The sequence below is a fragment of the Alosa sapidissima genome, chromosome 12, assembly GCF_018492685.1.
Source record: "Alosa sapidissima isolate fAloSap1 chromosome 12, fAloSap1.pri, whole genome shotgun sequence".
Classification (NCBI taxonomy): Eukaryota; Metazoa; Chordata; class Actinopteri; order Clupeiformes; family Clupeidae; genus Alosa; species Alosa sapidissima.
In genome coordinates, this window is record NC_055968.1 from 37989747 (window position 1) to 38017392 (window position 27646).

General features: G+C 41.3%; 1 protein-coding gene and 1 long non-coding RNA gene across 2 annotated transcripts in view; one reads left to right on the forward strand and one right to left on the reverse strand.

Moving 5' to 3' along the window:
- LOC121678567 (5-hydroxytryptamine receptor 3E-like) overlaps positions 1-27646 on the forward strand; it is a 38945-nt gene that overhangs the window by 6015 nt on the left and 5284 nt on the right. The window contains exons 5-6 of the mRNA XM_042058188.1: positions 20159-20319; positions 23365-23575. Coding sequence (XP_041914122.1) covers positions 20159-20319; positions 23365-23575 — 372 coding nt within the window. The remainder of the gene's footprint in view (positions 1-20158; positions 20320-23364; positions 23576-27646) is intronic.
- Positions 2517-3565, reverse strand: LOC121678150. Its single transcript, XR_006021169.1, has 3 exons — positions 3213-3565; positions 2733-2948; positions 2517-2646 (listed from the first exon to the last, which is right to left on the reverse strand). It is a non-coding gene; the product is annotated as an uncharacterized LOC121678150 (long non-coding RNA).

A 27646-nucleotide genomic window follows, 5' to 3' on the forward strand; every position in this document is an offset into this window, starting at 1 on the left:
AATGGTGGTGCTTGGGCATCGGGCTAGCCATGCAAATAAATCACTGTTTTACACCATTTACGAGGCTCAATATATCTCCACACTTCATTGGTAGACTTCCGAGGGCCCTGACATTTAAAACGAGACATTGAGAACTTTGAAAAAGCACTGGTAGTTTACTTACAAGACGATTTATACAGACAGTATCTTCACGAAGTTTAGCGTTTGCAGCCATCTTGAATTTAGTCACGATAAGTCGAGCGACAATTAAGAATGAACAGGTATGATAAGGGATCAGATTCCAAAAATAATTCAGTGGAAATGCATGGATTCCAGTTTCTTCCAGTAGCAGCAACTGGAATCCATGCATTTCCACGGAATTATTTTTGGACGGATTTAATCTCAAGAAGTCCATATTCTGGGCTGTTGCTCTGTCCTCCCTCTATTACTTTAAAGTCTGGTGAAGCACCAAGGTGTGGGGCATGGGGATTTACAACAAAACCACAGGGTAACACAATATTGTTACTTAGTTTTGTGTATTCTGTTGCTGCTACACTCTCTAATGCCAAGCCCCTTCTCATAGCCTTGGTCTGCACTGTTGATTTGGGCTTAAGGCTTGTTGCAAGTTTTTCATAATCTGCTCTCCTAGAGCAGATTCTTTTAAAATCACTTGCTGTAAGACGCTGTGATCTAGCATCAAACCACAGAGTTGTTCTACTTTGAGGTTTGGTGTTGTATTCTAATAATTTACAAGCTGATAATGGCATTGTTAATTTGTTGTAGCGTTGCATGGCAATTTGACTCATTACTGTGGTGAAATGAGAGGGTTGGGGTGGTAGAGGGAAATCAGGAAATTCAGGTTGTTGGGCCGAAGATTCTCCATCAGTAGGTATTTCTGTGTTGGTAACAAGGGGAAGCTGTGAAAAAGAAAAGTGGTAAATATAATGAAATGGAAGGAGTTGATGTATAACTATTTGTCTTTCCAGAGAATCTTCAGAGTCCAGAGTCTGAACACCAGGATACCCTGGAACAACAAGCACAACTGGAGAGAGTGAAGAAGTTAGAGGAAGAGAATGAAAAGTTAAGGGAGAAATTGGTTTGAAAAGAAAAAGAGATTGTAAGGTTGACAGTACACGTACACACACTCCGAAACAAGATGGTAACACCTGAACTGCTACAAGACAATCATAGTCCTAAAATGTTCCAATACAGCACTGGTTTTACATATGACCGCTTTAATCAGTTGTGCGCCCTATTTGGCATTCCAAAAGATCCTCTGTGCAGTCTACTGAAATCTCCCATAGTATACATCAGAAAAGACAGAAGCACTGATGAGATGCCCATACGCAGCCAGCTGCTTTTTGTTTTAACCCATTCGTGCTGGATGCTGCACGACGCAACATTCTATCTCCCGCCTGTTGCTGCATAGCACAGCATTGACTCTGCCGCTGGAAAAGCCATGCTTTTTATTTCATGTTTCTAGGTGTACAGAGGCTTAGATATTAAGGTTTTGGTAGACGTTGATAATTCTTAGTATTTTTTTTTTAAGAAAACCCTCAGGAAATAAGGTTATTTAGTCTAGAATGCCATAGGATTCTATAGGCGTTTTTAGCAGGCATTTCAGGAGTAAATGGGTTAATGAAACTGCGCAATAATGCAGATTTGCAAAACCTTTCCTTGTCCTTCAAACTTAGTGTACAAAGTGCTAGCAATATTTTCAATTCGTGGATCCATTACATGTACAACATACTAGGTGAATTGCCCATTTGGCCCCATAGAAACATTAATGCACAGAACATGCCCATAAGGAAGACTATCCAACAACATTTGCTCTATTAGACTGCACTGAATTAAAAATTGAACGCCCGACTTCTCTTGTTTTACAAAGCCAAAGTTATTCAAATTACAAAAGCACAAACACTTTAAAATCACTTATAGCGTGTGACCCCCGTGGCGCTGTGATGTTTACATCAACACTTTACACAGACTCTGTGTCGGACAAGGAAATAGTTAAACAGTGTGAAATCATTCCACAGCTGGAAAGATTAATTGAGAAAGGGTACTTGCATAAGGGTGATGGTGTAATGGCAGACAAAGGATTTCTTATAGAGGATGAACTCAATTCAATAGGCATTAAGTTCATGCCACCCTTTGCAAAGTCCAAAATGCAGATGCCAGCTGGTGATGTTGAAACAAAGCGTATAGCAAAGCATAGGGTGCATGTAGAGAGGGCTATTGCCAAAATAAAAAAGTTTAAAATAGTGTCACACAAAATTCCAAACACAAGACTGGGAAATATTAATCAGATTTGGTATGTGGTGAGTGTACTGTCCAATTTCCAGCCTTATATTTTGAGAAAGTAACAACTGTGAGTGTGATGTGTAGGTTGGCAATGTGATAAATAAGACTATGCTTATAGTATGTATATATGTATATATTACTATATATATATTACTCAATATAAGAACACATAATAAAATAACAATTATAAACCTGGATACTGCATCTTTTTTTGTTATTTCCCTCACCTGGTGGCTTAGACCACATCCCAAGGCATATTTCTGGCCTTTCACTTCTAGCTGAGGTGCATCTTTATCTACAAGGTAGCGGATAGGTGCATCTGTAATTTCCCTCAGCAGATCGAATATTTCTGTCCCTAGCATTTTCCTAAAAAAAGTTCACATGTACATTAATACATTGTTTGTTTGTAACTACAAGTTTTTGACAATGTGCTGAAGAGAGAAACATCTTACTTCTTGTGTGTGTAGGTATTGACAATCGGTTTCCTTTTTCTTTGAATTTTGGTCTTGGCAACCACTAAATTTACTACAGGTGTGGCTGCTATTTTGCCCCCTCTTGGTTGATGCCATGTTTGTGGAACACTTGTTGAAGCTACCTCTTCTTGTTTCGCACGCCAGAGGTCCAGCGTGTATACCAGACCCACAACATGGGCACAGTAACCTGGCAAGCTAATATAGAAATCCTTAGTTTCGGTTAGCTACGTGTTGGCGACACACACACACACTGTATTGTACTTTTTATTTATTCATTCGCTCGTATGTGACAGTACATTGTTAGAACAGTAGCTGTTAGTCTAACTGGTAGCCTAACGGTATCATTAACGTAAGTACAAGCACAGGCCTAAGTCACTATGTGTAACAGATATCAAAGATAGCTATCCATTTAGCTGATGCTTTAAGTGAAAGCGACCAGCTGTAATTTTTTTAACTTACCCTGCAGTACACGAACATGACTCGTCCACAATAGTATTACTAGTATATTGTAAAAAAAGTTGGTGATGCTTCTCGTTTTTACATTGGGACCGATAGGCTTTAGCTTGAATTGTATTACTATCCCCCTCGTTTGTAAACTCTAAATTGTGAATATAGCCCTCCACAGCGAACTGCAAACCCTTTTGCCTTGCTCTCGATGATATCAAAGATGTATTTCTCCAAAATATTTCGCTTAATTCTTCATTAAAATCCTCCATACTCGGTCTCCCCCCTTGTTGTCAATGGTTGTTTACGGCTACTTCCTGGTTAATTCCGCAATGTTTGACAGACGTAGCAACAGTATCTAAGGTCTTAGAACACTTCCGAAAGGTCAATTGCTGTGATGTGTTTCTAGCTCATTAAAGATAAGTAGTAAACCTACATAACAAACAGCTAACCAACCCAGCTGCGTTCTACAGCTAACGCAGCCACATGTTGCTGACTGCTACCACTTTGCCTGTTTAAAGAGTTTTATCTCGGTGTTTGATTTGTGATAAGAACAGTTTAATATGCATTAGTATTGAACGCATTGCGCTGCGGTGTTCATGATGCCTTTAATGAACACCAAGCTGAACTGTCATTCGGCCTGATTCCGTGCCGCAACAATCTGGTATCATTCTGATCCAGACATGCGCAAATATGGAGTCCCAGTGTGTGTGAGATGCAGAGTTGAGGTCAGTTTTGCCGCTTTTACCATCACCTCAATGCCGGCTTTGGCCACAAGGCAGCTGATACACAGGAGCTGTTGCTCTGTCACTCATTGCTAAGAGGGCAAGGAGGGAATTTTTCTCCTTTAAAGTGTTCGGGAGTTTTTCGCCTTCCTCTGTGTTGAGAGTGCCAGCATATTAAAGCCTTTCCTAGCTGACCATGGGAGCACAGGTAGGCTACACCAGGTAGCTTTGCTCGGTTACACTTCTAGCTGAGCATGGAAGCACCTACACCAGTGTGAAGCTCTGCTGTTCCTTGGAATCCTCTCTAATAATGTGCTGCTCACCACTTCTCTTGCCGTTACCTACAGTATTTTAATTACTTCCTGGTTTCCATAGCACCTCATATTGCTAAATTGGCGTTATTGCTATCCCTGGATTACTCAAACTCAATTATCACAACTCTATGTAATTATCTGCACTATCCCGGGGTGTTAGGCCTGTATCATCAAAGCATGTTGTAAGCAGCAGCCTACAACTACTAGACTACTATCGTCTCCATTGTACTTTGTGGCTAAATGTAATTCGCTCATTTTGAATTGCTTGATAGGTGTTTGCTAAAATGAAACATCCTTAAACAGTTTCAAATCAAGGCCAACACTTTCCCGATTTTCTCCTGAAACTTCTCCTCAGTCAGAGTGTTGAGCAGATACTCAATCCTTTTCTCTTTCCCTCCTGCTAGCCAATCAACCAACCACCGGTGCTGCAGCGCGGAGCTCCGTTCCTCCGGCGTCTCTCCCTTTGTCCATGCAACATGCTTGTCAACCCAGCAAGTTATGGGTGCCCGCGTGCAGCCCTCTACCTTGCCGTCCACTACTGCGGTCTCTTTTCTCTATTCCAGCTAATCCAGCTAATCAAGACCCAGGGTGCTGTGCAACCTCCTCCCCTGTAGCGACCGCGTCGCTACCTTTTCCCTTTCCCCATCATCTCCCGCCGGCGTGAACCGCGTTCGTGCCCGTGTCTCTTCCCAGCCAGGGACCGCGTCCCTGGTTCTCCCTCACCCCTCTTTCCCTGGATTGGTGCCACCACCCATGGGGTCACCCAGTGTTTCCCATACATTGACTTATTTGTAGCGGCCTACCACAATATCAACATTGACCACCACACAATGATTTTCCAGGTTGTACGAAATTGTGCTTAAATCTGGTTAGCATCATAACCGCGCTATGCTAATTTGTTAAAAACTGTTCCATTCAAGTTAATTCTGCAAACCAACCACCACAATTGGAATTCGATTCTGTGGGAAACACTGGTCACCGCATCCTTCTAACAATGTTTTCCAGATCACACCCAGGTCAATCTATGGACATTATTCAGTCCCTCCAGGATTTCGCTAGGATTTTTTGAGATTGTTGCGATCTAAAATGCCTGATTTCGCGACAACTTTTTTTTTAAAAATTGCGATGGAAGTTTTAGAAGTGTTTTTAGCTGTTTGTTGCGAAGAAATTGCGGGAGGAAGTGAAAATTGCAAAAATAGTTTTTTTTCTTTAATTATTTTTTAATTAAGGGCAATTAAGGTTAGTAAGACGAAAATCACACTGATCATCTTGATGCTTATTAAAAAGGGTAAGTAAAGGTAAATAGTAAGGGTTACAGAAAATCAAGGTAGGCCTACTTTATTTGTGTAAATACTTTGACTAGGGTAATTCACAAAGCAGTATAACCTTTCGTAGAACTGTCCAAAAAAGACAGCCCCCTAAAAAGATGGCATCATGTCATGTTTCAATACATTCATATATGTTGTAATTCATATTAAGTTCATATATTTGTAATAATTCATATTCTGTGACTTGCATAATTACTAATAGCCAACTAAGTATCTAGTAATTTTATATTGATTTAAACTTGACTATATATATTATATATATATTGACTATTAGACTACACTTTTCTTTAATGTTATTACATTGGTGGTGTGTACGTCTAATTAACTGCCTGCCACTTTAAGGACGTGAGAGTAGCGTAATTACATTTCTAAGTGGATTGGAAGGCTTGCATCTCACTGTGTTCGGCTACGAGTGTGGATGGAATTCGGGATGTTTCAATGTCTTACAATGTTATTCATTTCTATGATTTTGGTAGCACTACACAACTGAGCCCACAAGCTAGCAAACATGACACGAGCTAAAAGACATCTCCAGGTGTAAACGTTTGCCAATGGGTTGCATACTGTAGCCTACTCAAATGTCAGTAAAAGTAGGCCTTAATTAACTTACTTTCGTAGCCTAGGTAGGTTAGCAACACCAGGTTGAGAGATGCGCAAGTAAAGCAGATCATTAACGTTAGCCTTCTATTTATTGTCATTAAAACTGCAGAGGAGTGAACATAGGGCAGTCTCTGGTGTCTGCAGAAGTGAGTGTGGCATCTGACTTAATATTCTGCACGAGGGACTGTTGTGGTAGGTGAAATTTCATGGGGAAACCATGATGATTGGTCAGATTTGTGAAAAAGTTGCGGTGTTTGGACAAAATTGCGAGATCGCCCAGAATTCACGAGGATTTGCTGAATTTGCGTTAATTGTTCCGATCGCAACATCGCGAATTCCTGGAGGGACTGATTATTGAATCTTTAGTTTCTCTTTCTGCGCTTCATGTTTGGCTTTTTACAAACCCTTTTGCTTCATTTTTTTAAGGTGCCTTAGTTGCCCCTCATCTTTGGGCTGTATACACGGATCCTGCTGACTCCTGCCTGCACAGTGACTCCTGCACGATCCCCCCCAGAGCAATTTGGCTGAGCCATAGACTCTGCCAAGCTTGGGTTTCTTAACATCCATTAATCAGCTTCAAGATGGCTCTTCAGGCTCTTCACTTGTACTAATCTTCATGTCAATGCCTAACCTACTCCAGCCTAGCCGCTTGCTCTCATTCTCTAAATTTCTTATGCTCTTGAATGCAAACTGCCTCTATTAAAGTGTTTGTTACAGGTTCATATTTATTCTCTAGATCGGCTACCATAATGCTAGGTAGCTCAGTGTTCTCTACAAACTTAATACAGCAAAGTAGAAACCTGTAACACCCATTTATCACCTTTCAGTAACTATCCTTATATTCAGACCATGTGTACGCTATGTAATGTCTAAGTTCCCCTTATAGCATATATATGACATTTTGCACATGTAACCCTCACATGGTTTTAAGGGCAACTCGGATATCTACCAACGCATATTGGTATTGGCACAGACCGTTTAGGTTTCATTCAGGCAAATAACGGTCTACCCGAGCACTTGCTCAAATACTCCAGGGGCCTTAGGTACCTTTCATGTCACCTTATCTATAGCCTACATGGTCCTAGCCAGGGTCTTTTCAATTGGGTTGCATCTTTTGGGGTGATCACATGGATCCTGCTTGATTCCTGCCAGCGCAGTACACTCCTGCATGATCCCTCTAAAGCACTCCACGACCCTGGCTAGGGATCTTGCCAAACAGCAGAATTGTAGATCGTAATTTGGAATATTAACTTTATGAATCACTCACAAATCTTCGAATCACTAGCAACTACATCAGTCCTCTATTCCCACTGCACTGATCCCGAGCTCTGCTACTGCAAGCTTTACTTCCCTGCACAAGTCGTTCCTCTATCGCATCCCCCCTTTGCTACAGACAACGGACGCTCCGTCACTTGCTTCTGGTTTCAAATGCAGCTCAAAGCTGTTTTAACGCAAGTCAGAATCCCAGCAGACCGTTACTCAACTCATTCTTTTAGGATTGGTGCAGCCACCACTGCGGCAAATAACGGTCTGTCCGATCAAGCCCTCAAAACTCTCGGCCGGTGGACCTCCGACGCCCATCACTCATATCAGATCAAATCTCTGATCTGAGGAAAGCGCACCTCGCGCACTCCCATTGAATTTGCTCAGTGTGGTTTTTGCCATAGGGTCCTTCATCTTCAAATGCAATTTTTGGGGTGTATGGTGGAATCCTGCCTGTGCAGTCGACTCCGGCACGATTCCGCGAAGCCCTTCAGGACCATAGCCAGAGACCTCACCAAACATGCTTTCTATTATGCTTTTATGTATTATACTTTTATGTCTTTCTGCAAATTCAGGAATGTGAACTAGTGAAATGGCGTTTTACAAACGGAAGTTCGGGAGGAGCGTGACGGAATTTGCCACGCCTCCTTCTTCAATCAGTCAGGTTATTTATTCGCAGTCTCCCTGCCGAAGTTGCAGCATCGGTGTTACAGTGGGCAGTGCTTCGACATGGCCAGCTTCACTCGCGGTCCGCGCGTGGGATCACGCGGTATCACTCGACTTTAATTTGTATTTTTCCAGTGAGACGCTGCAACAACCGGTAGATGGCTCAAGTGAGCAGGGTGTCTCGTAAAAAGAAATGGAGCCTGGAAAACCCTACACAGACTTCACTACAGACTTTAGCAGACTGGTTTAGAAATAATGTAATAGCCAGAAATATGCCTGCCCTGCCCTAATAAAGAAATATTTGGTTAACTGCGAGTGAATCCCGTTTGCAGCCGTAGAGACGCAGGACAAATTAAACATTCTGGTTTTCTCTGAGTGCAACGATGATGGACAGACATCATTTGGACAAAATATAGAGTATTAACCTCCGTTGCTCAGCCAAATGCCTTCCTGTTACGTCCTGTTATCACGGAGTTACAGGCGATAAACGATTTTTGATGGTCACAAGTTTACTTCATTAGGGACTGTTCGTTATTTATTTAAGGGGCTACCGGAGGAGTTTTGGGAGCATTAGTCCAAAAGGACGTGACCCTCCCTCGCCAGCAATACATTTTTCTATGACCCTCCAAAGTGATTATGAAAAAATCACTGTCAACTTTTTCCGGGTTTATCGCCTACTGTATTTTAACGTTTTCACATATTTGGCCATAAGCCGTTTATCATAGGCTATCACGAAACCAAACTACAAAGGCGAACACTTTAACAGGGGGAATTAATTGGGCATGAATCATGCTGAACGCCATTTCGCTACCTTAGAATAATAAGGTTCTATCTGCGTTTTGAGTAGGTACAACCGGGACGATTGAAACGGGGACGAATGAAACATTCCGGTTTTCTCCGAGTGCAACGATGATAGACAGTCAACATTTGGACAACATGGAGCATATTAAACTCCGTTGCTCAGCCAAATGCCTTCCTGTTACGTCCTGGTATCACGGAGTTAAGCGATAAGCGATTTTTGATGGTCACAAGTTTACTTCATTAGCGGTTTATTTTTTTGGATTATTAAAGAGTGTTTTTCATTTAAAGGTTTGACTTCATGCTTATTCAGTAGAGCATTTAGTGCTCTCCCCAATCCCAGACGTTCACATTGCATGTTTGTTTGTAATGGATGCAACCGCGAGATAGGCCATGCGTTTGACAATGAGTTGTTAACAGAACCAAGACATATAGCCCAGCAGCAATCTAGGGACTGATCGTTATTTATTGAAGGGGCCACCGGAGGAATTTTGAGTGCTTCAGTTGGAAGTTGCATGACCCTCTCTTGCCTGCTAGAAATTGTTCAATGACCCTCCGACAGAATTGTTAAAAAAGACATGACCCTCCCCTGCCAATTGTCTTCCGCCCGCGCCACAGCCACACACTTTGTGATATCATTCTTAAATCAATCTTAACCGTGAGCTTGCATGCTACCAGTCCTTCCTTTTCAAATGTGTTGCGCCTGTTTGCACAATTTAACAAATAATCATATGTGATTAATAGTATGACAAATAATCCCTGTGCACGGGGACCGAAACAATGCATGCCAACTTTTTCTGTGTTTATCACGTATTTTAACTTTCCCCGCTGTCTTGCCGTTTTAATGTTTTCCCGTAGAATATCCCATATTTTAATACTCTCATAACAGCCCTGCCATCGGGCCTGTCTCTGTGTTGCCCTGTTGCTACCCACTGCCCTTCCAGCGAAACAGGCTACTCAGCTGCAAGAGAAATAATTTCCCCTGTTTGTATGTTCACTGCAAGTTGGCCTACCATAACTTACCAACTCTGCACTGTAGACTGGCTATTTATATTTTTCTGTGAAATAAGCAAATGTATTTGTTCAACTTTATGAAGCAGAATTACGCATAGGGTACTTGGAACATAATACATTTGACAAAGGACAGATGAATGTTGCTAGTGACAAAATATTAACTTTCAGTGTTTTACAATGTCTTTGTCATGGGGAAGTGTTTTTCCCCATGCATTTATTCTAGGTTACTGTCAGTGACTGACGCGAGAGAAGCGGGGTCTGTGTTGTATTGTGTTGCGTTAATTTATTTTCATTGGGCATACCGTGCCGTGCCGTCCACAGCTCTTCAGTTCTGACAAAGCCAAAATTACTCCTTTTGAAACAATGAGTGCAGGAAGCGCGTTTGTATGGTTATATTGCTTGACGGGGGGGGGGGGGGTGTCCCAAGCAGCTTTCAGCCATAAGGCTACTTTGAGAACATTTCAATTCACCCGACACTAATATTCAAAATGTTGAAAACTATTTCGGCATAGCCTATAAAGCAGTTTAATGAAATAGAATGTTAGTTGTAAACAAACGAGCTACTTGGTGACAGATGCGCTCGTGCCTTAGATGGCAGGAAAAATCTTCACGATAGGCCTATTAACTAACCACCCGATTCACGTTGGCTGGGGGGAAGGGGGCCACCAGACAATTGTGCCCAGTTAATCCGGCCCTTCCCCCAAAAAATCACACCTTCCCACCTCTGACAGCTTAAAAGAAGTCAAGAGGACTCCTTACTCACAGACCTATTCACAAACCTGCGGTTTTGAAATCCTATGCAGCTACAGGAGCTTCCAATCGCGAGGAAGCAATTTTGCATTGTAGGCATAACTAACAAACATGCAATAACGCCGCCAACAACAACCAAAACTAGGCTAATCATTGTCAACATGTAAATTAAATGTAACATTATTGTGAATCAAATTAAAATGTTCTCTTTTGCAAACGTAGGCATAGTAACAGAATCATTTAATAATGTTACAAAGATACTACATCAATCCGTATGTTTCATTGGGCTACTAGGCTATTTGTTTTGCCTTGATTCATTTAGGCTAGGCCTTTTTATTCAGGGGCCGTATTCACAAAGAATTTTAAGGCTAAAAGTAGCTCCTAACTGGCGAATTTAGGAGCAACTCCTAACTTTAGGACTCCTAATTTTTTTCACTAAAAGTAATTTACGAAGCATTTTAGACCTAAAAGTAGCACCTAAGTCTGGGACAGCTTAAAAGAAGTCGAGAGGACTCCTAACTCACTAAGACCTATTCATAAACAGCTTTTTTGTGGCATTTTACGTTGCGATGTTTTGAAATAGCCTATGCGCAACAGGAGCTTCCAATCGCGAGGGAACAATTTTGCATTCATAAAAGGGATGCAGTAACGCCACCAACAACAACCAAAACTACTCATTGTTAACATGTAAATGAAATGTAACGTTTCATTGTGAATCAAATTAAAATGTTCTCCTCTTTGCAAACGTAGCCTAGGGATATGGTGACAGATTAATTTAATAATGTTGCAAAGGTAGGCTACTGCATCAATCCATAGGCCTATGTTTCATTAGGCTACTAAGCTATTTGTTTTGCCTTACTCTTTATTCATTTAGGCTAGGCCTTTTTATTCAGTTATTAATCATCTTCCGTCCTTCGCACTACTTGTGTAGCGCACGCATTCTCCGACCTGTCACCTGTCAGTCATCATCGGAAGAGAGGTGTTTGGAATTCCCACGTTACAATCGTCAGCCAATCAAGGTGGTCACTTCAGTCAAGCTCGTGCATGAGTAATGACGTCATCCATAGCCACGAAGACTCACTCCTAGTTTAGGAGTTGTCTGAAAGGCTTTGTGAATAACTTTTAAGAGAAAACTCCAATCTAAAATCTTTAAGTGCGATTTAGGAGTAGCCTACTCCTAGTAGTAAGATAAAAGCCTTTGTGAACAGCCTACGGCCCCAGTTATTCATCATCTTCCGTCCTTGTGTAGCGCACGCATTCTGAGACCTGTCACTCATCATCGTAAGGGAGGTGTTTGGAATCATGCCCGCGTTACAATCAGCCAATCAAGGTGGTCACGCTTGCCCATTTACCCAAATTAATGGTCGAATATTACTGATGATCATTGTAATTTAAGAACATGCAGTGTGCGTAGGGTACCAAAAACATCTTGCTCGTAAAAAAGCATCATAACGCACATTCTGGCGGGTCTGTTATTTACTGTAGGCTGCGCAAACCACATGCCTTTATTTTGGGCAAGCATTCATTCATTCATTCAACCTTTATTTATTCTCGGAGGGTCATTGAGGGAAGCCCTCATTTTCAATGAAGCCGAAATTACAGAAGCGAAGCAAAGTGCTCCACAAACTAGACAACATTCGAGGCCTTCTGTTGAAGAATTTTATATAAAGTCTGCACTGACAGTAATCCTCCTGCCCCTGATAGGCCTACCACAGCTGTGGATAGTGTGGAATGTTCAAGTAATAACACAATCCAATGTGTGTCTCAATTGTCCCCCGCTGACCACCTCACACATTCAGCCCCGCTGACCACCTCACAAAATGCAGGCATGGGGACATGATGAAGTAGGTTATCCAACTGTCGTGTGTTAAATTATTGTGATTACGAGCCAGTGGTTTTCAAACATTATGCGTGACTCGGACATCTAACTAAATGCAACAGGCTCATATCGTCCTCGCATTCGCAAAATGAGGACCAGTGTTTTGTCAAATTGCAAATAGCTATTCGTTTTAACTATTTTTTTATGATAGTAGCCTACAAAAAGCATTTCATACTATCTTAATCTTGGAATATGGGGAGGGAAGTGGCGCGTCTGCAGTCAGCCAAATATGAATGTAATTCTGCGGCATAAAGCAGATGTAATTGTTTATTGTACAGAAAAATAAAAATGACATGTCAAGCAGTCAATTGACTACATTGCAGTCAAGAAGTAGGGCAAATTAATTTACGAAACCAAAACGTGGGTCATAGTTGTCTAAGCCTCTATTGCGTAGCCTGTTAAAAACGTCGCCAGATAGTAGTAAATCGGCAACATTGTTTTCTGCAGAAGCCTACCCAAGGCTACAGATTAATTCTGAACAGTTATTAACAGTTAACTTCTTTTAAGCTGTCCCAGACTTAGGTGCTACTTTTAGGTCTAAAATGCTTCGTAAATTACTTTTAGTGAAAAAAATTAGGAGTCCTAAAGTTAGGAGTGAAACGCCCATTATTTTTAGGAATTGCTCCTAAATTCGCCAGTTAGGAGCTACTTTTAGCCTTAAAATTCTTTGTGAATACGGCCCCTGAATAAAAAGGCCTAGCCTAAATGAATCAAGAGTAGGGGAGAGCCGGGACAGTTGAAACACTTTTTAATTAAACCAAATAATTTACAAAGCGATGGTACCACACTGAAAGCTAATATTTGGTCACTAGTAACCTACATCTGTTCTGTCAAATACAGATGCATTTTCAGCTTTGAACAAAACCGTTCAGGAATTATTAAATCAAAAGTGGGACGTGCGTAATGTTTCATTCGTCCCTCCTGGTCGGGACAGTTGAAACAACATAAGGGGACGAGTGAAACATACAGTTTAAGCCATATAAATGTCCAACAACTTCGACATTTTACTACATATCATGAATGGTACTCCCAAAAGGTTTTATTTTAGATAGATTGTTGCAGGGCTATACGTCTTTGTGCATGTCTGTTAACAACCCATTGCAATCATCATGAAGTGGTTTTTGAAATATCATGCCCTGTGGATGATTCTGCCATGTTTATAGCTAGAACGGTAAGCTTTCCCATTTTATATCATGTTTATATTGTTAAAAATGTCGTTTCACTAGGTTTTTACGTGGGTTAGGCCACTGCACATCCAAATAAGTAGGCTTAACGACCCACTGGCCGTCAGTCTCCATAGGATGACATGGGGAAACTCAACCCCCTACCTGGTGGGCCCAAATGTATTTTCATCTTCCTAAAACTGTTTTTCCATGTCTCACCTCCATAGATGATTGTTTAAACACAGATATTTGTGCAGATACTTAAAATACATGGAGTTACAGCCTGGTCGGGACGATTGAAACACGTGTTTTAATCGTCCCGACACAGACATATGTCACTATAGCTTGTTTTGCTTTCCATGTAAACAAGCATGCGATATGAAAGTCTGGGATTGTGGAGAACACTAAATGAATAAGCATAAAGTCAAACCTTTAAATGAAAAACACTCATTGATAATCGAAAAAATGTAACCGCTAATGAAGTTTACTTTTGTGCATCAAAACTCGTTTATTGCCAGTAACTCCGTGATAAAATGACATAGCAGGAAGATATTTGGCTGATAGAAGGAGGTTAACGTGCTCTATGTTTTGACCGAAGGACGTCGGTCTATCATCATTACACTCGGAGAAAACTGGATTGTTTCATTCGTCCCGGCTCTCCCCTAAGGCAAAACAAATAGCCTAGTAGCCTAATGAAACATACGGATTGATGTAGTATCTTTGTAACATTATTACATTAATCTGTTACTATGCCTATGTTTGCAAAAGAGAACATTTTAATTTGATTCACAATAATGTTACATTTAATTTAGCCTACATGTTGACAATGTGTAGCCTAGTTTTGGTTGTTGTTGGTGGCGTTATTGCATGTTAGTTATGCCTACAATGCAAAATTGCTTCCTCACGATTGGAAGCTCCTGTTTTGCATAGGATTTCAAAACACGGCGAAATGCCACAAAACCGGTTTGTGAATAGGTCTGTGAGTTAGGAGTCCTCTCGACTTCTTTTAAGCTGCCACAGAGGTGGGAAGGTGTGATTTGTTGGGGGCAGGGCTGGATTAACTGGGCACAAATGTCTGATGGCCCCCCCTGCCCCCCAGCCAACGTGAATCGGGTGGTCAGTTAATACCCGACAAACACGGGACATCCCCCGGACCTCATGCCGACATTCACGACGTCCCCGATTGGTCCCGAACGTCATGTTCTCTAGCGGACATTCCGGTGACCTTATTGACGTCTGGAGCAAGTTATTGTTTGGTTATTGCGTGACGTCCGGTGCAGGACTTTCTGGGGACGTCACCGTCAGGTCCCTCGGATGACATTTGCATTTGGTCATTTCAAATACCTCCTAAGGACCCGACAATAACGTTATACCGGGGACATGGGGGGGACGTTTGTTTATTCACACATGGCAGCGGAGTTGAGAGCGCTCTGGCTACCACCTGCAGGACGGAGACATCACATCCATGCACGACTTCACGTTACACGTCTGGGATGCCTAAAGTATCTATCTATCTATCTAGTCTCTAGCAGTAGCTGCATTAGCCTACCGTAGTCTAAGGCAACATATCATACAGTTTATGAAGTTGTGTGTCTATAAGTAGGCTAGAACCATATGTTATGGTTATGGATTTAGCAGACGCCTTTGTCCAAAGTGACACATAAATACAAAACAACATAATAATATTTAAAATTGATCAGGGAACAGATTAAAATGTAGGTCAAATATAGTAAGGAGAATAGTTGTAGTACACAATAATATCAATTCAAGCAATAGCCTAATAAAAAGCAATGTAAAAAAGGGGAAAGGCAATAATAAAACAATAATTTCAATTCAATCAATAATATAAAAACAATGACATGCTAAGACTACATTAAGGAGAATATCAATAATAAACAATAATGTCAAATTAATTAACAGCCCAATTAAAATAAAACATTATATAAACCATAACACATAAGCGCTTAAACAACTAAGTATATGTTGAATAGGAATGTCTTTAGACCCCTCTTAAACGACCCAAAACTACCACAGGAACGGAGAGCACTGGGCAGTTCATTCCACCAACATGGAACCACTGAAGAAAAGAGTCTGGAATTAGACCCAGTTTTCATGACTGGTCGACACAACATACGCTCACCAGAAGACCGCAGTGGGCGGTTGGGGATGTAAGGCTTGATTATTGAATTAAAATAACTAGGAGCAGATCTAGTTAGTGTCCTATAGGCCAAAGTGAGGCCAATTCTGGCTACTATAGGGAGCCAATGGAGACTAACTAGGAGAGGAGTTACATGTGTCCTCTTTGGCTGATTGAAGACCAGGCGTGCTCCAGCATTTTGAATCAGCTGTAATGATCTTGTTACACAAGCGGGTAAGCCAGCTAATAGTGAATTACAATAGTCCATCTTAGAGATGACCATGGTCTGAACAAGAAGTTGTGTGGAATCTTGTGTCAGATAAGGTCTGATCTTCCTAATGTTGTAAAGCATAAACCGACATGATTTTGCAATAGAAGCTATATGCTCAGAGAAGTTAAGTCGGTCATCAATTACAACGCCCAAGTTTCGTGCCGATCTAGTTGGGGTCAGTGAAGTTGAGTCAAGCTGGATGTTAATCTGTTGGGGAATAGCTGTTTTAGCTGGAAACACCAAAAACTCTGTTTTTGAGAGATTAAGCTGAAGGTGCCGATCTTTCATCCAGGCTGAAATATCCTTAAGGCATGCAGAAATCCGGTGGGAAACACTAGAGTCATCAGGTGGGAAAGACAGGTAAAGTTGAGTGTCGTCTGCATAACAGTGATAGTCAAATCCATGAGAGCGAATGGTATCACCTAAGGAAGTGGTGTAAATAGAGAAAAGCAAGGGTCCTAATACTGATCCCTGAGGCACACCTGTGGTGACGTCATGAGACTTAGATACCTGTCCCTGCCAAGACACGTTGAAAGAACGCCCTTTAAGGTAAGATTCAAACCAGTCAAGAGCTTTTCCGGAAATTCCCAGTTCAGATAGTATAGATAGGAGAATGTCATGGTTAACAGTATCAAAGGCTGCAGATAAATCTAGTAGAATTATTACTGATGACTGAGCAGAGGACTTAGCTACTCGCAATGCTTCAGTCACAGACAGAAGAGCAGTTTCAGTAGAATGACCACTCTTGAAACCAGACTGCATAGGGTCTAGTAGATTATATGTCTACTTGGCTCATAGACGCACAACTTCATAAACTGAGAAAAGGGTTGTTAACGTTAAACTCAAAATGTATGTACTACATAATTCAGCATGTCAATGCATTCTAGTTATGTTTCATGTAGGCTACTTTATTTCATGTTGAGTTTTGCTTCCCAGCATGCATTGCGTATTTTTAGTATTTTTGGCTATTATTAGTTTTTAATATTTTGAAACAATATGGTTTGAACAATTTATCTTAGGCTAGCTTAGGCCTACTCTGATGATGTTTTGAACAATATGCTACGGGATATGCCCATTAAAACGTATTCGTTTTTTATTACGTATTATTATTTAAGACGTATTGGTCTTGAATTTCCCTTGGGGATCAATAAAGTATCTATCTATCTAGTTTATTAAGAAAATGACACCGTAGTTGTGAAAGCAGCACATGCTAGCCCGGTATAAATGTCCATGTCTACTCAACATTAGTGTAATGCATTCGGAGGACTTGATTTCATACATGAAAATGTGAGGTGAGTGAAGTTGATTGTGTGGTTGTAGATCAAGTCATTAATGCGTGTTCATGTTCCGTCTACCTCTCTCCTAGCAACGCTGAGACTTACAGGATGTAATACCATACCAAATCGCGCTTAATTGTTTTTTTTTTACCATCGCGGAAATATAAACGTCGCGCGCATAACGTCGCGGTGACCATTACAGGACTTCCTCTCAAAGTCTCGTGGACGTCTTTTAGACCTCCCGAACAGAGGTCCGCGGGACGTAAAGGGAACCCTACACAATGTCGAGGAGGTGACGTTCGCCAGGGGACCTTTAGGGGACGTCGCCAGGACTTTATTTTGTTTACTGGGTAGGCCTATATCGTGAAGATTTTTCTTGCCATCTAAGGCACGAGCGCATCTGTGAGGTCAAGCCTCACCAAGTAGCCCGTTTGTTTACAACTAACATTACATTTAATTAAACTGCTTATAGGCTATGCCGAAATAGTTTTCAACATTTTGAATATTAGTGTCGGGTGAATTAGGAAATGTTCTTAAAGTAGCCTTATGGCTGAAAGCTGCTTGGGATTCCCCTCTGTCAAGCAATATAACCATACAAACGCGCGGCCTGCACTCATTGTTTCAAAAGGAGTAATTTTGGCTTTGTCGGAACTGAAGAGCTGTGGACAGCAAGGCAAAGCATGCCCAATGAAAATAAATTAACGCAACACAACACAGACCCCGCTTCTCTCGCGTCAGTTACTAAAATGAACGAAACACAGAACCCGCTTCTCTCACGGCAGTCACTGACAGTAGCCTAGAATAAATGCATGGGGAAAAACACTTCCCCATGAGACATCGTAAAACACTGAAAGTTAATATTTTGTTACTAGCAACATACATCTGTCCTTTGTCAAATGTGTTACGTTCCAAGTAGCCTAGTGCATAATTCTGCTTCATAAAGTTGAACAAATACATTTGCTTATTTCACAGAAAAATATAAATAGCCAGTTTAGGGTCTACAGTGCAGAGTTGGTAAGTTATGGTAGGCCAACTTGGAGTGAACATACAAACAGGGGAAATTCTTTCTCTAGTAGCTGAGTAGCCTGATGGTAGGCAGGTGTGCACGTAGACATAAGGCCGAACATGCAAGCGCCAATGAATCATGCTCTCACGACAAATCACTCGTTAAACTTAAATAGGTTAACATCACTCTAAGTTCGCCTTCAAGCAAGGAAAACGATGATTTGAAGACATCTGTTTTGTTGGAAGGGCAAGGGGGTAGCAACAGGGCAACACAGAGACAGGCCCGATGGCAGGGCTGTTATGAGAGTATTAAAATATGGGATATTCTATGGGAAAACATTAAAACGGCAAGACAGCGGGGGAAAGTTAAAATAAGTGCTAAACACGGAAAAAGTTGCCATGCATTGTTTCGGTCCCCTGCACAGGGATTATTTGTCATATTATTAATCACATATGATTATTTGTGAAATTGTGCAAACAGGTGCAACACATTTGAAAAGGAAGGACTGGTAGCATGCAGGCTCACGGGAAAGATTGATTTAAGAACGTTATCACAGTGTGTGGCTGTGGCGCAAAGCAGCGCGGGCGGAAGACAGCGACAATTGGCAGGGGAGGGTCATGTCTTTTTTAACAATTCTGGTCGGAGGGTCATTGAACAATTTCTAGCAGGCAAGGGAGGGTCATGCAACGTTTGACTGAAGCCCTCAAAATTCCTCCGGTGGCCCCTTCAATAAATAACGAACAGTCCCTAGATTGCTGCTGGGCTATATCTTGTTTCATGTTTGTTAACAACTCATTGCCGTCAAACGCGTATCTCGCGGTTGCATCCATTACAAACAAACATGCAATGTGAACGTCTGGGATTGGGGAGAGCACTAAATGCTCTACTGAATAAGCACAAAGTCAAACCTTTAAATGAAAAACACTCTTTAATAATCAAAAAAATAAACCGCTAATGAAGTAAACTTGTGACCATCAAAAATCGTTTATGGCCTGTAACTCCGTGGTAGCAGGACGTAACAGGAGGGCATTTGGCTGAGCGGCAGAGGTTAATGTGCTCTATATTTTGTCCAAATGATGTCTGTCTATCATCGTTGCACTCGGAGAAAACCAGAATGTTTAATTTGTCCTGCGTTTCTTCTACGGCTGCAAACGGGATTCACTCGCCGTTAACCAAATATTTCTTTATTAGGGCAGGGCAGGCATATTTCTGGCTATTAAATTATTTCTAAACCAGTCTGCTAAAGTCTGTAGTGAAGTCTGTGTAGGGTTTTCCAAGCTCCATTTCTTTTTATGAGACACCCTGCTCACTTGAGACATCTGTCGGTTGTTTGGGTTGTTGCAGCGTCACTGGAAAAATACAAATTAAAGTCGCGTGATCCCACGTGCGGACCGCGAGGGAAGCTGGCCAAGTTGAAGCACTGCCCACTGTACTGTATATGAATATTTGAGATTTTACAAGTTTTTATCGAACTATATGAATATTTGAGATTTTACAAGTTGTTATCAAACTATATGAATATTTGAAATGTATTGGTGCATTAATGGGAGTGCATATTGGTGCGTAAGTGGGAGTGCGTATTGGTGCATTAGTGGGAGTGTGTATCGGTGCATTAGTGGGAATGCATATTGGTACATTAGTGGGAATGCATATTGGTGCATTAATGGGAGTGCGTATTGGTGCATTAATGGGAGTGCGTATTGGTGCATAAGTGGGAGTGCTACTGCTCTGTGTCCTAATTTGGTACGTACTCATCTTGTCCGTGTGCAGCTGACTCTGTGCGGTTGTACTTTGGGAAGCCTGTGGAGGAGGTACTGAAGCGCTCCAAGGAGCTGATGGAGACCTTGGGAGAGTGGGAGCTGCTGAACATCACATCTTCCAAAGGAGATTTAATCTTCGAGTTCGGCGCCTGGGATAAACTCACCTACCATGTGAGTGCTCAGCACACCACCACTACACAAGTCAAGAGTTACCATGATGGTCTGCATGAAGTTCATCCTTATAGTTCTACCAGAAAGACTCAGTAGACCAGGGGTCTCAAACTCAAACTAGAAATGCAATTCCAAGGAATTACCAGTGCATGAAAATGCTAAAGTTGTGATGTAAAATATCATGTATAGTTAAAACAGATAATACAGAGATGGTTACTACGGTGATGCTAGGATAGACATGGTGGTTGCATAGCTTAATAAAAGTTGATAGTTTAAAAGTAGACTGTTTAAAAGCTGAATGTAGATAGTTTAAAAGTTGTTGATAGACAGTAGATAGTTTAAAAGTTGTTGATAGACAGCTAGTTTAATAGATAGTTTAATGATAGTTTAAAAGTAGACCGTTTAAAAGTTTAAGGTAAATAGTTTGAAAGTTGTTGACAGACTGGAAGTTTAATGAATGTTGATATTCAAATAGTTTAATGGCTGTGTATAGGTAGATATTTGACGATAACTGAAAGTTGGAATGGCTCTAATGTTTGCTAGCAGTTATGCTAAGATTTTTAACTATGCTAACCATGCTACTTAGCTAATGTTTTATAGCAGTGCTAGCAATGCTAACCATGCTACTTAGCTAACGTTTTCTAGCAGTTTAATGAATGTTGATATTCAAATAGTTTAATGGCTGTGTATAGGTAGATATTTGACGATAACTGAAAGTTGGAATGGCTCTAATGTTTGCTAGCAGTTATGCTAAGATTTTTAACTATGCTAACCATGCTACTTAGCTAATGTTTTATAGCAGTGCTAGCAATGCTAACCATGCTACTTAGCTAACGTTTTCTAGCAGTTTAATGAATGTTGATATTCAAATAGATTAATGGCTGTGTATAGGTAGATATTTGACGATAACTGAAAATTGGAATGGCTCTAATGTTTGCTAGCAGTTATGCTAAGATTTGTAATTCTGCTAACCATGCTACTTAGCTAATGTTTTATAGTAGTGCTAGTAATGCTAACATGCTAACCATGCTACTTAGCTAACTTAACTAACATTTTCTAGCAGTTTTGCTAAACATGCTAACTATGTTAGCAATGCTAACATGCTAACTATGTTAACCATATGACTTAGTTAACCAAGCTTATCATTTTTAGTAGTTATGCTAACTAGCATGCAAACTATGTTAACCATGTTACTTAGCTAATCATTTTTAGTAGTTATGTTAACTATGCTAACCATGTTACTTAGCTAATCATTTTTAGCAGTTTTGTTAAAAATGCTAACTAGCATGCTAACCATGTTACTTAGCTAATCATTTTTAGCAGTTATGCTAACTATGCTAATTAACATGCTAACATGCTAGCATGTTAACTATGCTAATCATGTTACTTAGCTAACCTAGCTAATCATTTTTAGCAGTTTTGCTAAAAATGTTAACTAGCATGCTAACTATGCTAACCATGTGACTTAGCTAACCTAGCTAATAATTTTTAGCAGTTTTGGGGATTTTTAAAAAGTTTTTCTTTAATAGTTTAAAAAGTATAAAAGTTTAAAAGTTGAAAAGACATAGCAGCTTGGTCCGTTTGAAGACCTACGTTACAAAGTTTGAACGAAGTTTCTAAGTTAAACTGTTCAAGAGAAATTGCGTACGGAAAAAGTGGTAAGCGGAAGAAGAAGTTGTTGAAGTTGCCTAGGAAGAACAGTACAGTGCATTTTCATGCACTGTAATGAGCTGGGGGCCACTTCTGCCAATGTCATCTTGCTGGAGGGTCATGTCAGTGTTAAAGAATAATACAAAAAAGAACGGCTATTTCCTAAAATGCAATGTTTTTTGTTTTTTTTTAAAATACTGTATTTTCAAACACACAACTACAAACAGAAAGTGCAAGACTTTTTATCTACTTTTAGACACCTGTGCTAGCAACCTTAGCTTATAAATAAAATAATGATTAAATAAATATGAATACAAATTATAAAAACTTTCAGACTCATCTTGAAATGAATTCAATTCATTTTTCCCCAATCAATCTAGACACATTATTCCAATAATCCACTGAAACATTAGCCTGGCGAACCAGACCCACATTAAAATGTAGGGTCTGGGCACTCACCGTTCGCAGTGCTCAGTCTGAGGGGCGGGATAATCAGTTGTCTTTCAAATTCCCTCTGCACGCAATAGGACGCAATAGGATATTTGTTTTTAAGTAGCAGGGAATTCAAGCCAAACCGTTGCAACTCTGCCATCAATCATTATGTTAAGCCCACCAAACAACTCTATACACAATTTCAATGTCCTGATTAAGTTTCGATTTCTGGAGCTCACAAGCCAACGGAGAGTTGCTAGACTAGCCCTGGCAGCAAATGCTAGGGGCGCGTCTAGATTTCTAGGCTACTGAAACATATCAAAATGTGGAAAACTTGAAAGGGTCTGAAAAGTGTTGCACCGTACATGGGGGAAGGGGGTTCTGTGAGGAAATGTGTTCTCTGTATTTTACCCATCCAGGTGTAGTCAGGGATGGATTACTGCACGGGCCTCACGGGCCTACCGGGCCCAGGGGCCCAAGGGGTCAGGGGGCCCTGAAGCCTTTGCATGGAATCATTGCCTCAATATCAGCAAATCAGGATGTAGGCTATGAATCTGATTGAATTTAGTATTGGCTATCCCCAAAATGCACCAGAATACAGGAAATCACATCAAACAAATTAAAAAAATTCTGGGGGAGGGCCCTTAATACATCTGGGTCCAGGGGCCCGAAAGTTCATAATCCGCCCCTGGGTGTAGTGTGCACACATTCATACACACACACACTTGGAACAGTGAGCTTGGAGCCCCCACACACTAGGAGTACACCTACACAACCGGAGCAGTAGGCAGTCTTTAATCCAGCATCCAGTGGGGGGTTAGGGGCTTGTTGATGCTGAAATGCACTTCACTTCATGTTACTAATTCCTTCATACAGAATACTAAATATGTACAATACCAAATATTTACAGTACTAAGATTTGTTGATGCTGAAATGCACATTCATTTTATATTAACAACTCAGATTACCCTGAGACGGCGAGCCACCCTCTACGTGGTGAACCTGATCATCCCCAGCTGTTTACTCATCACACTGGACCTGTTCAGTTTCATCCTGCCCCCACAGAGTGTGGACCGATCCGCCTTCAAGATGACCCTCATTCTGGGCTACACCGTCTTCCTGCTCCTCATGAACGAGCTGCTGCCCGTCACTGGAAACACCATTCCACTCCTGAGTACTTCTTTTTGACAAACATTTCTCATTATACACACACATATTATTAAAAGGTGCCATGTGTAATATCCGCCAAAAAATCAATTCATACTCCACATTCCTTAAAAGATGGAGGCAGTATACCTCCAGAAAGTGAGTTGGTCTACCCTAGAGTAACAACCGAGAAACGTGTATTGCAGTTTGGCTGGCGGTTATGTTGCCCGCATACCGCCTCCCATGGCCGAAGCTGGTATTATGACACCTGTCGGGCTGTGGCTAGTAATTTAGCATGCTAATTCTGGTTGATATCTCTGCAGCACTATACCTTGCCATTTTTTTAATGACATCACCCTTATTTCTTCTCATTCTTTTGATGCGTGTAGCTAATTTTTTGGATATTTTTACCTCAATTCTTACACATGGCACCTTTAAAGTAAAACCCATGTAGCACTAAGAGGGTTAGCTTAAATCCAGTTAGCGGCAGCTCAACAAGCAAGAAGGCATTCTCGTATGGCAGTCAGTCGGGCTAGGGCAAGTGCTAAGCACAAGAAAGACACTCAGAGAGTATCCATACAACAATTAGCTGGCTGGGACAAGTGCTAATAGCGAGGGACAGGCTTCCGCTCCAAGGGGACAACGTTAGCTTAAATCCAGGTGGGGCGGTTCAAAGGGGTAACAGAACACTTCGCATATGGCCATTAGCTTTAGGCTGGGCACACATCACAACAAAGGGACTAGCTTTGCACTTCCAGGGGCAACGGTTAGCTTAATCCGGTTAAAACAGGCATCTGGCCCAGGAGGGAGTGCTTATGGCGTTTGGCTTGAAACATTCAGTCACACTCTGTTACGTAGTGAAAGATGGGGCTACTTAGCTTTCCAGGCTGTCTAGTTCCGTGGCATCCTCTGTTCTGCGTTGGCTTCTCTCTCTCTCTCTCTCTCTCTCTCTTTCGCTCTCGTTATGGTCCTATTCGTGCGGCCCAGCGTTTACTTCCCTCCATCCTTGCCAGCATCTTGTCCTGGTGCCTGCTCTCCTGGGACTCAAACGATTAAAAGCATTTGGCCCCATTCTCCAATAACACAGCTACCTCATTACTTATACCCATACACTTTATTTTGCCTTTGAGGGGTTGTGGATGCTACTATACCGCTGCGTCGACGTTACTTCTGTGATTTGGGAAAAGCCCGTAAAAGTCCTGGCAGGAAGCGATTACATCAACGTTTTTTGGTATATCCCAGTTTTTAATATTTTTTTTTCCGAAGTGTTTACAACTTAGTGTTAACTAATAATTGTTGCAAACTGGCACTACGAACAAACTATTAGTGCATTAGTGGATCTACATCCTTATGCATGCTTCCTGCCAGGACTTTTACGGGCTTTTCCCAAATCACGGAAGTAACGTCAACGCAGCGGTATAGTAGCATCCATCAGGCAAGTGTTATTTAAATAAACTCCTGGGGCCGTATTCACAAAGAATTTTAAGGCTATAAGTAGCTCCTAAGTGTGGAATTTAGGAGCAACTCCTAAAAATAATGGGCGTGTCACTCCTAACTTTAGGACTCCTCATTTTTTTCACTAAAAGTAATTCACAAAGCATTTTAGACCTAAACGTAGCACCTAAGTCTGGGACAGCTTAAAAGAAGTCGAGAGGACTCCTAACTCACTAAGACCTATTCACAAACAGCTTTTTGTGGCATTTCACGTTGCGATGTTTTGAAATGCGTATGCGGCAACAGGAGCTTCCAATCGCGAGGGAACAATTTTGCATTGTAGCCATAAAAGGGATGCAATAACGCCACCAACAACAACCAAAACTACTCATTGTCAACATGTAAATTAAATGTAACGTGAATCAAATTCAAATGTTCTCCTCTTTGCAAACGTAGGCATATGGTGACAGATTAATTTAATAATGTTGCAAAGATACTGCATCAATCTGTAGGCCTATGTTTCATTAGGCTACTAGGCTATTTGTTTTGCCTTACTCTATTAATTTAGGATTATTATCTGTATTGTTTTATCCTGATATAAAAAGAGAGAATACTGAATGTCTGATATTTATGACAGCACATTTTATGCAGATTAGCTTATAGCCCAGGCCTACTATTTCTATTACAACTCTACCTCTTTAATTCAGCTGTCTGGTTGAAGCCTGGACATATTGTAAACCAAGTAGCATAGTTGGCTAGCTTAGCATAGTCTACTGATTGGACTGTTCAGTTTTCCCATGTGTCCCAAGGTAGCCTAATACTTGTTCTCCTTGGGACAGGCTTTTTAGGAAACATTGGAATTGAGATGATCAATCAACTTGAATGCAAGAGTTTTAAACAAATATGTGCAGCATGCTAATGATGCTAAGCGGATTTAATAGTAACAAGCAAGCAAGGGAGAGGGAGCGCGAGAGAGCGGGGCAAGGAGAGGGGGTTTACTTCTATACTCTTTGGTAAAGTTGCACACATAGTCTACAATGAACACAATGAGAGGTATGAAATTATGATTTATTTATTTATTTTTGGACAACGTAGGCTACCGGTAAGTAAAGCGGGAGATGTGTGTTGCTTATGCGGCCGCATAAGCTGGAAAGCACTGCGTGAAACACTAGAAACAGGCGCGTAGCAAGCGTGGGGGATGTGGGTGTTATAACGTACACACTTTTGCTGGAACACGATTCTATCCTCCACACTTTTTGTCAGATTAAATTAAAATGAAAGTAAAATATAGAAAGAAACGCTCCCGTAAGAGTTGGAACCACAGAGAGACACAAATAGGTCTGTTGATTTGATTGAACGGTCATCTAATCACATCAAATTAGCCAGTGAAGAACCAGCGCCGCTCTGATCAAATTCAAAGTGTGCGTCCTTCAAGCAGGGCTGCCAACTTTTCAAAAAACCTTGGAGTGAAATTTGGTGGGGCCAACCAACATTTTGCTGCGGAAATTTTTGTTTGGCTCATTCAGCATTATACCGTACAGTAAAAAAAACGTACATCAGTGGTTCTCAGGTGTATGGACCAGGCATGGACGGATTATGAACTTTCGGGGCCCTGGGCCCACGTATGAAGGGCTCCCCACTAATTGTCGCATATGTGGAAGGGGGGTTTGGGGGTCCTCCCCCAAATTTTTTTTTAAATTTGTTTGATGTGATTTCTGGTGCATTTTGGTAGCTTAGAAATCTAGACACACCCTAGCGGCAGCAAATTACATTTACTTCCAGGGCTAGTCTAGCAACTCTCCGTTGGCTTGTGAGCTCGAAAAATTAAACTTCTATCAGGCCAATCAAATCGTCTATAGAGTCGTTAGGGGGGCATAACATAATGATTGATGGCATGAGTTGCAATGGTTTGGCTTGAATTCCCTGCTACTTGAAAACAAAGAAGATGGATATTGCTGTTGGCCAACAGTGTGACACGAGTTAAGCTTGTTTTGAGATGGCAAAAGTTTGAACTAGCCAACTAGCTCCAGCTGGTGGGAAAATGCATGGGACTCAGTGCTGTCCTATTGCGTGCAGAGGGAATTTGAAAGACAACCGATTATCCCGCCCCTCGGACTGAGCACTGCGAACGTTTTAATGTGGGTCTGGCTCGTCAGGCTAGCATTTTGGGGATGGCCAATACTAAATTCAATCAGATTCATAGCCTACATCCTGATGTGTTGATATTGAGGCAATGATTCCATGCAAAGGCTTGGGCTTCAGGGCCCCCTGACACCTTGGGCCCCTGGGTCTGGGCCCGGAAGGCCCGTGCAGTAATCCATCCTTGGGACCAGGGTCTCAGAGTTAAATGAACATTGGTATCAAAGGGATCTAGCCTACTACTAGGATCATGGGCGTCGGCGGCATTGTGAAAGTGGGTGGGACATTTCAGAGAGGGGGTATGGGGGTCCTCCCCCAGAAATTCTTTTTTGGACTAGATGCAATTTCCTGAATTCTGGTACATTTTAACAGGTTATTTAGATACTTCTATATAACAAAATAAAGCCAGCCTACGAAATTAATAAAAAAGTAAATCATGCATAATTTAAAAATAACTCAATAGGCTAGTTGGCTACGCAATAAGGTTTCCATTACAGCACCGCAGACGTTCAATGAACGCATGAAA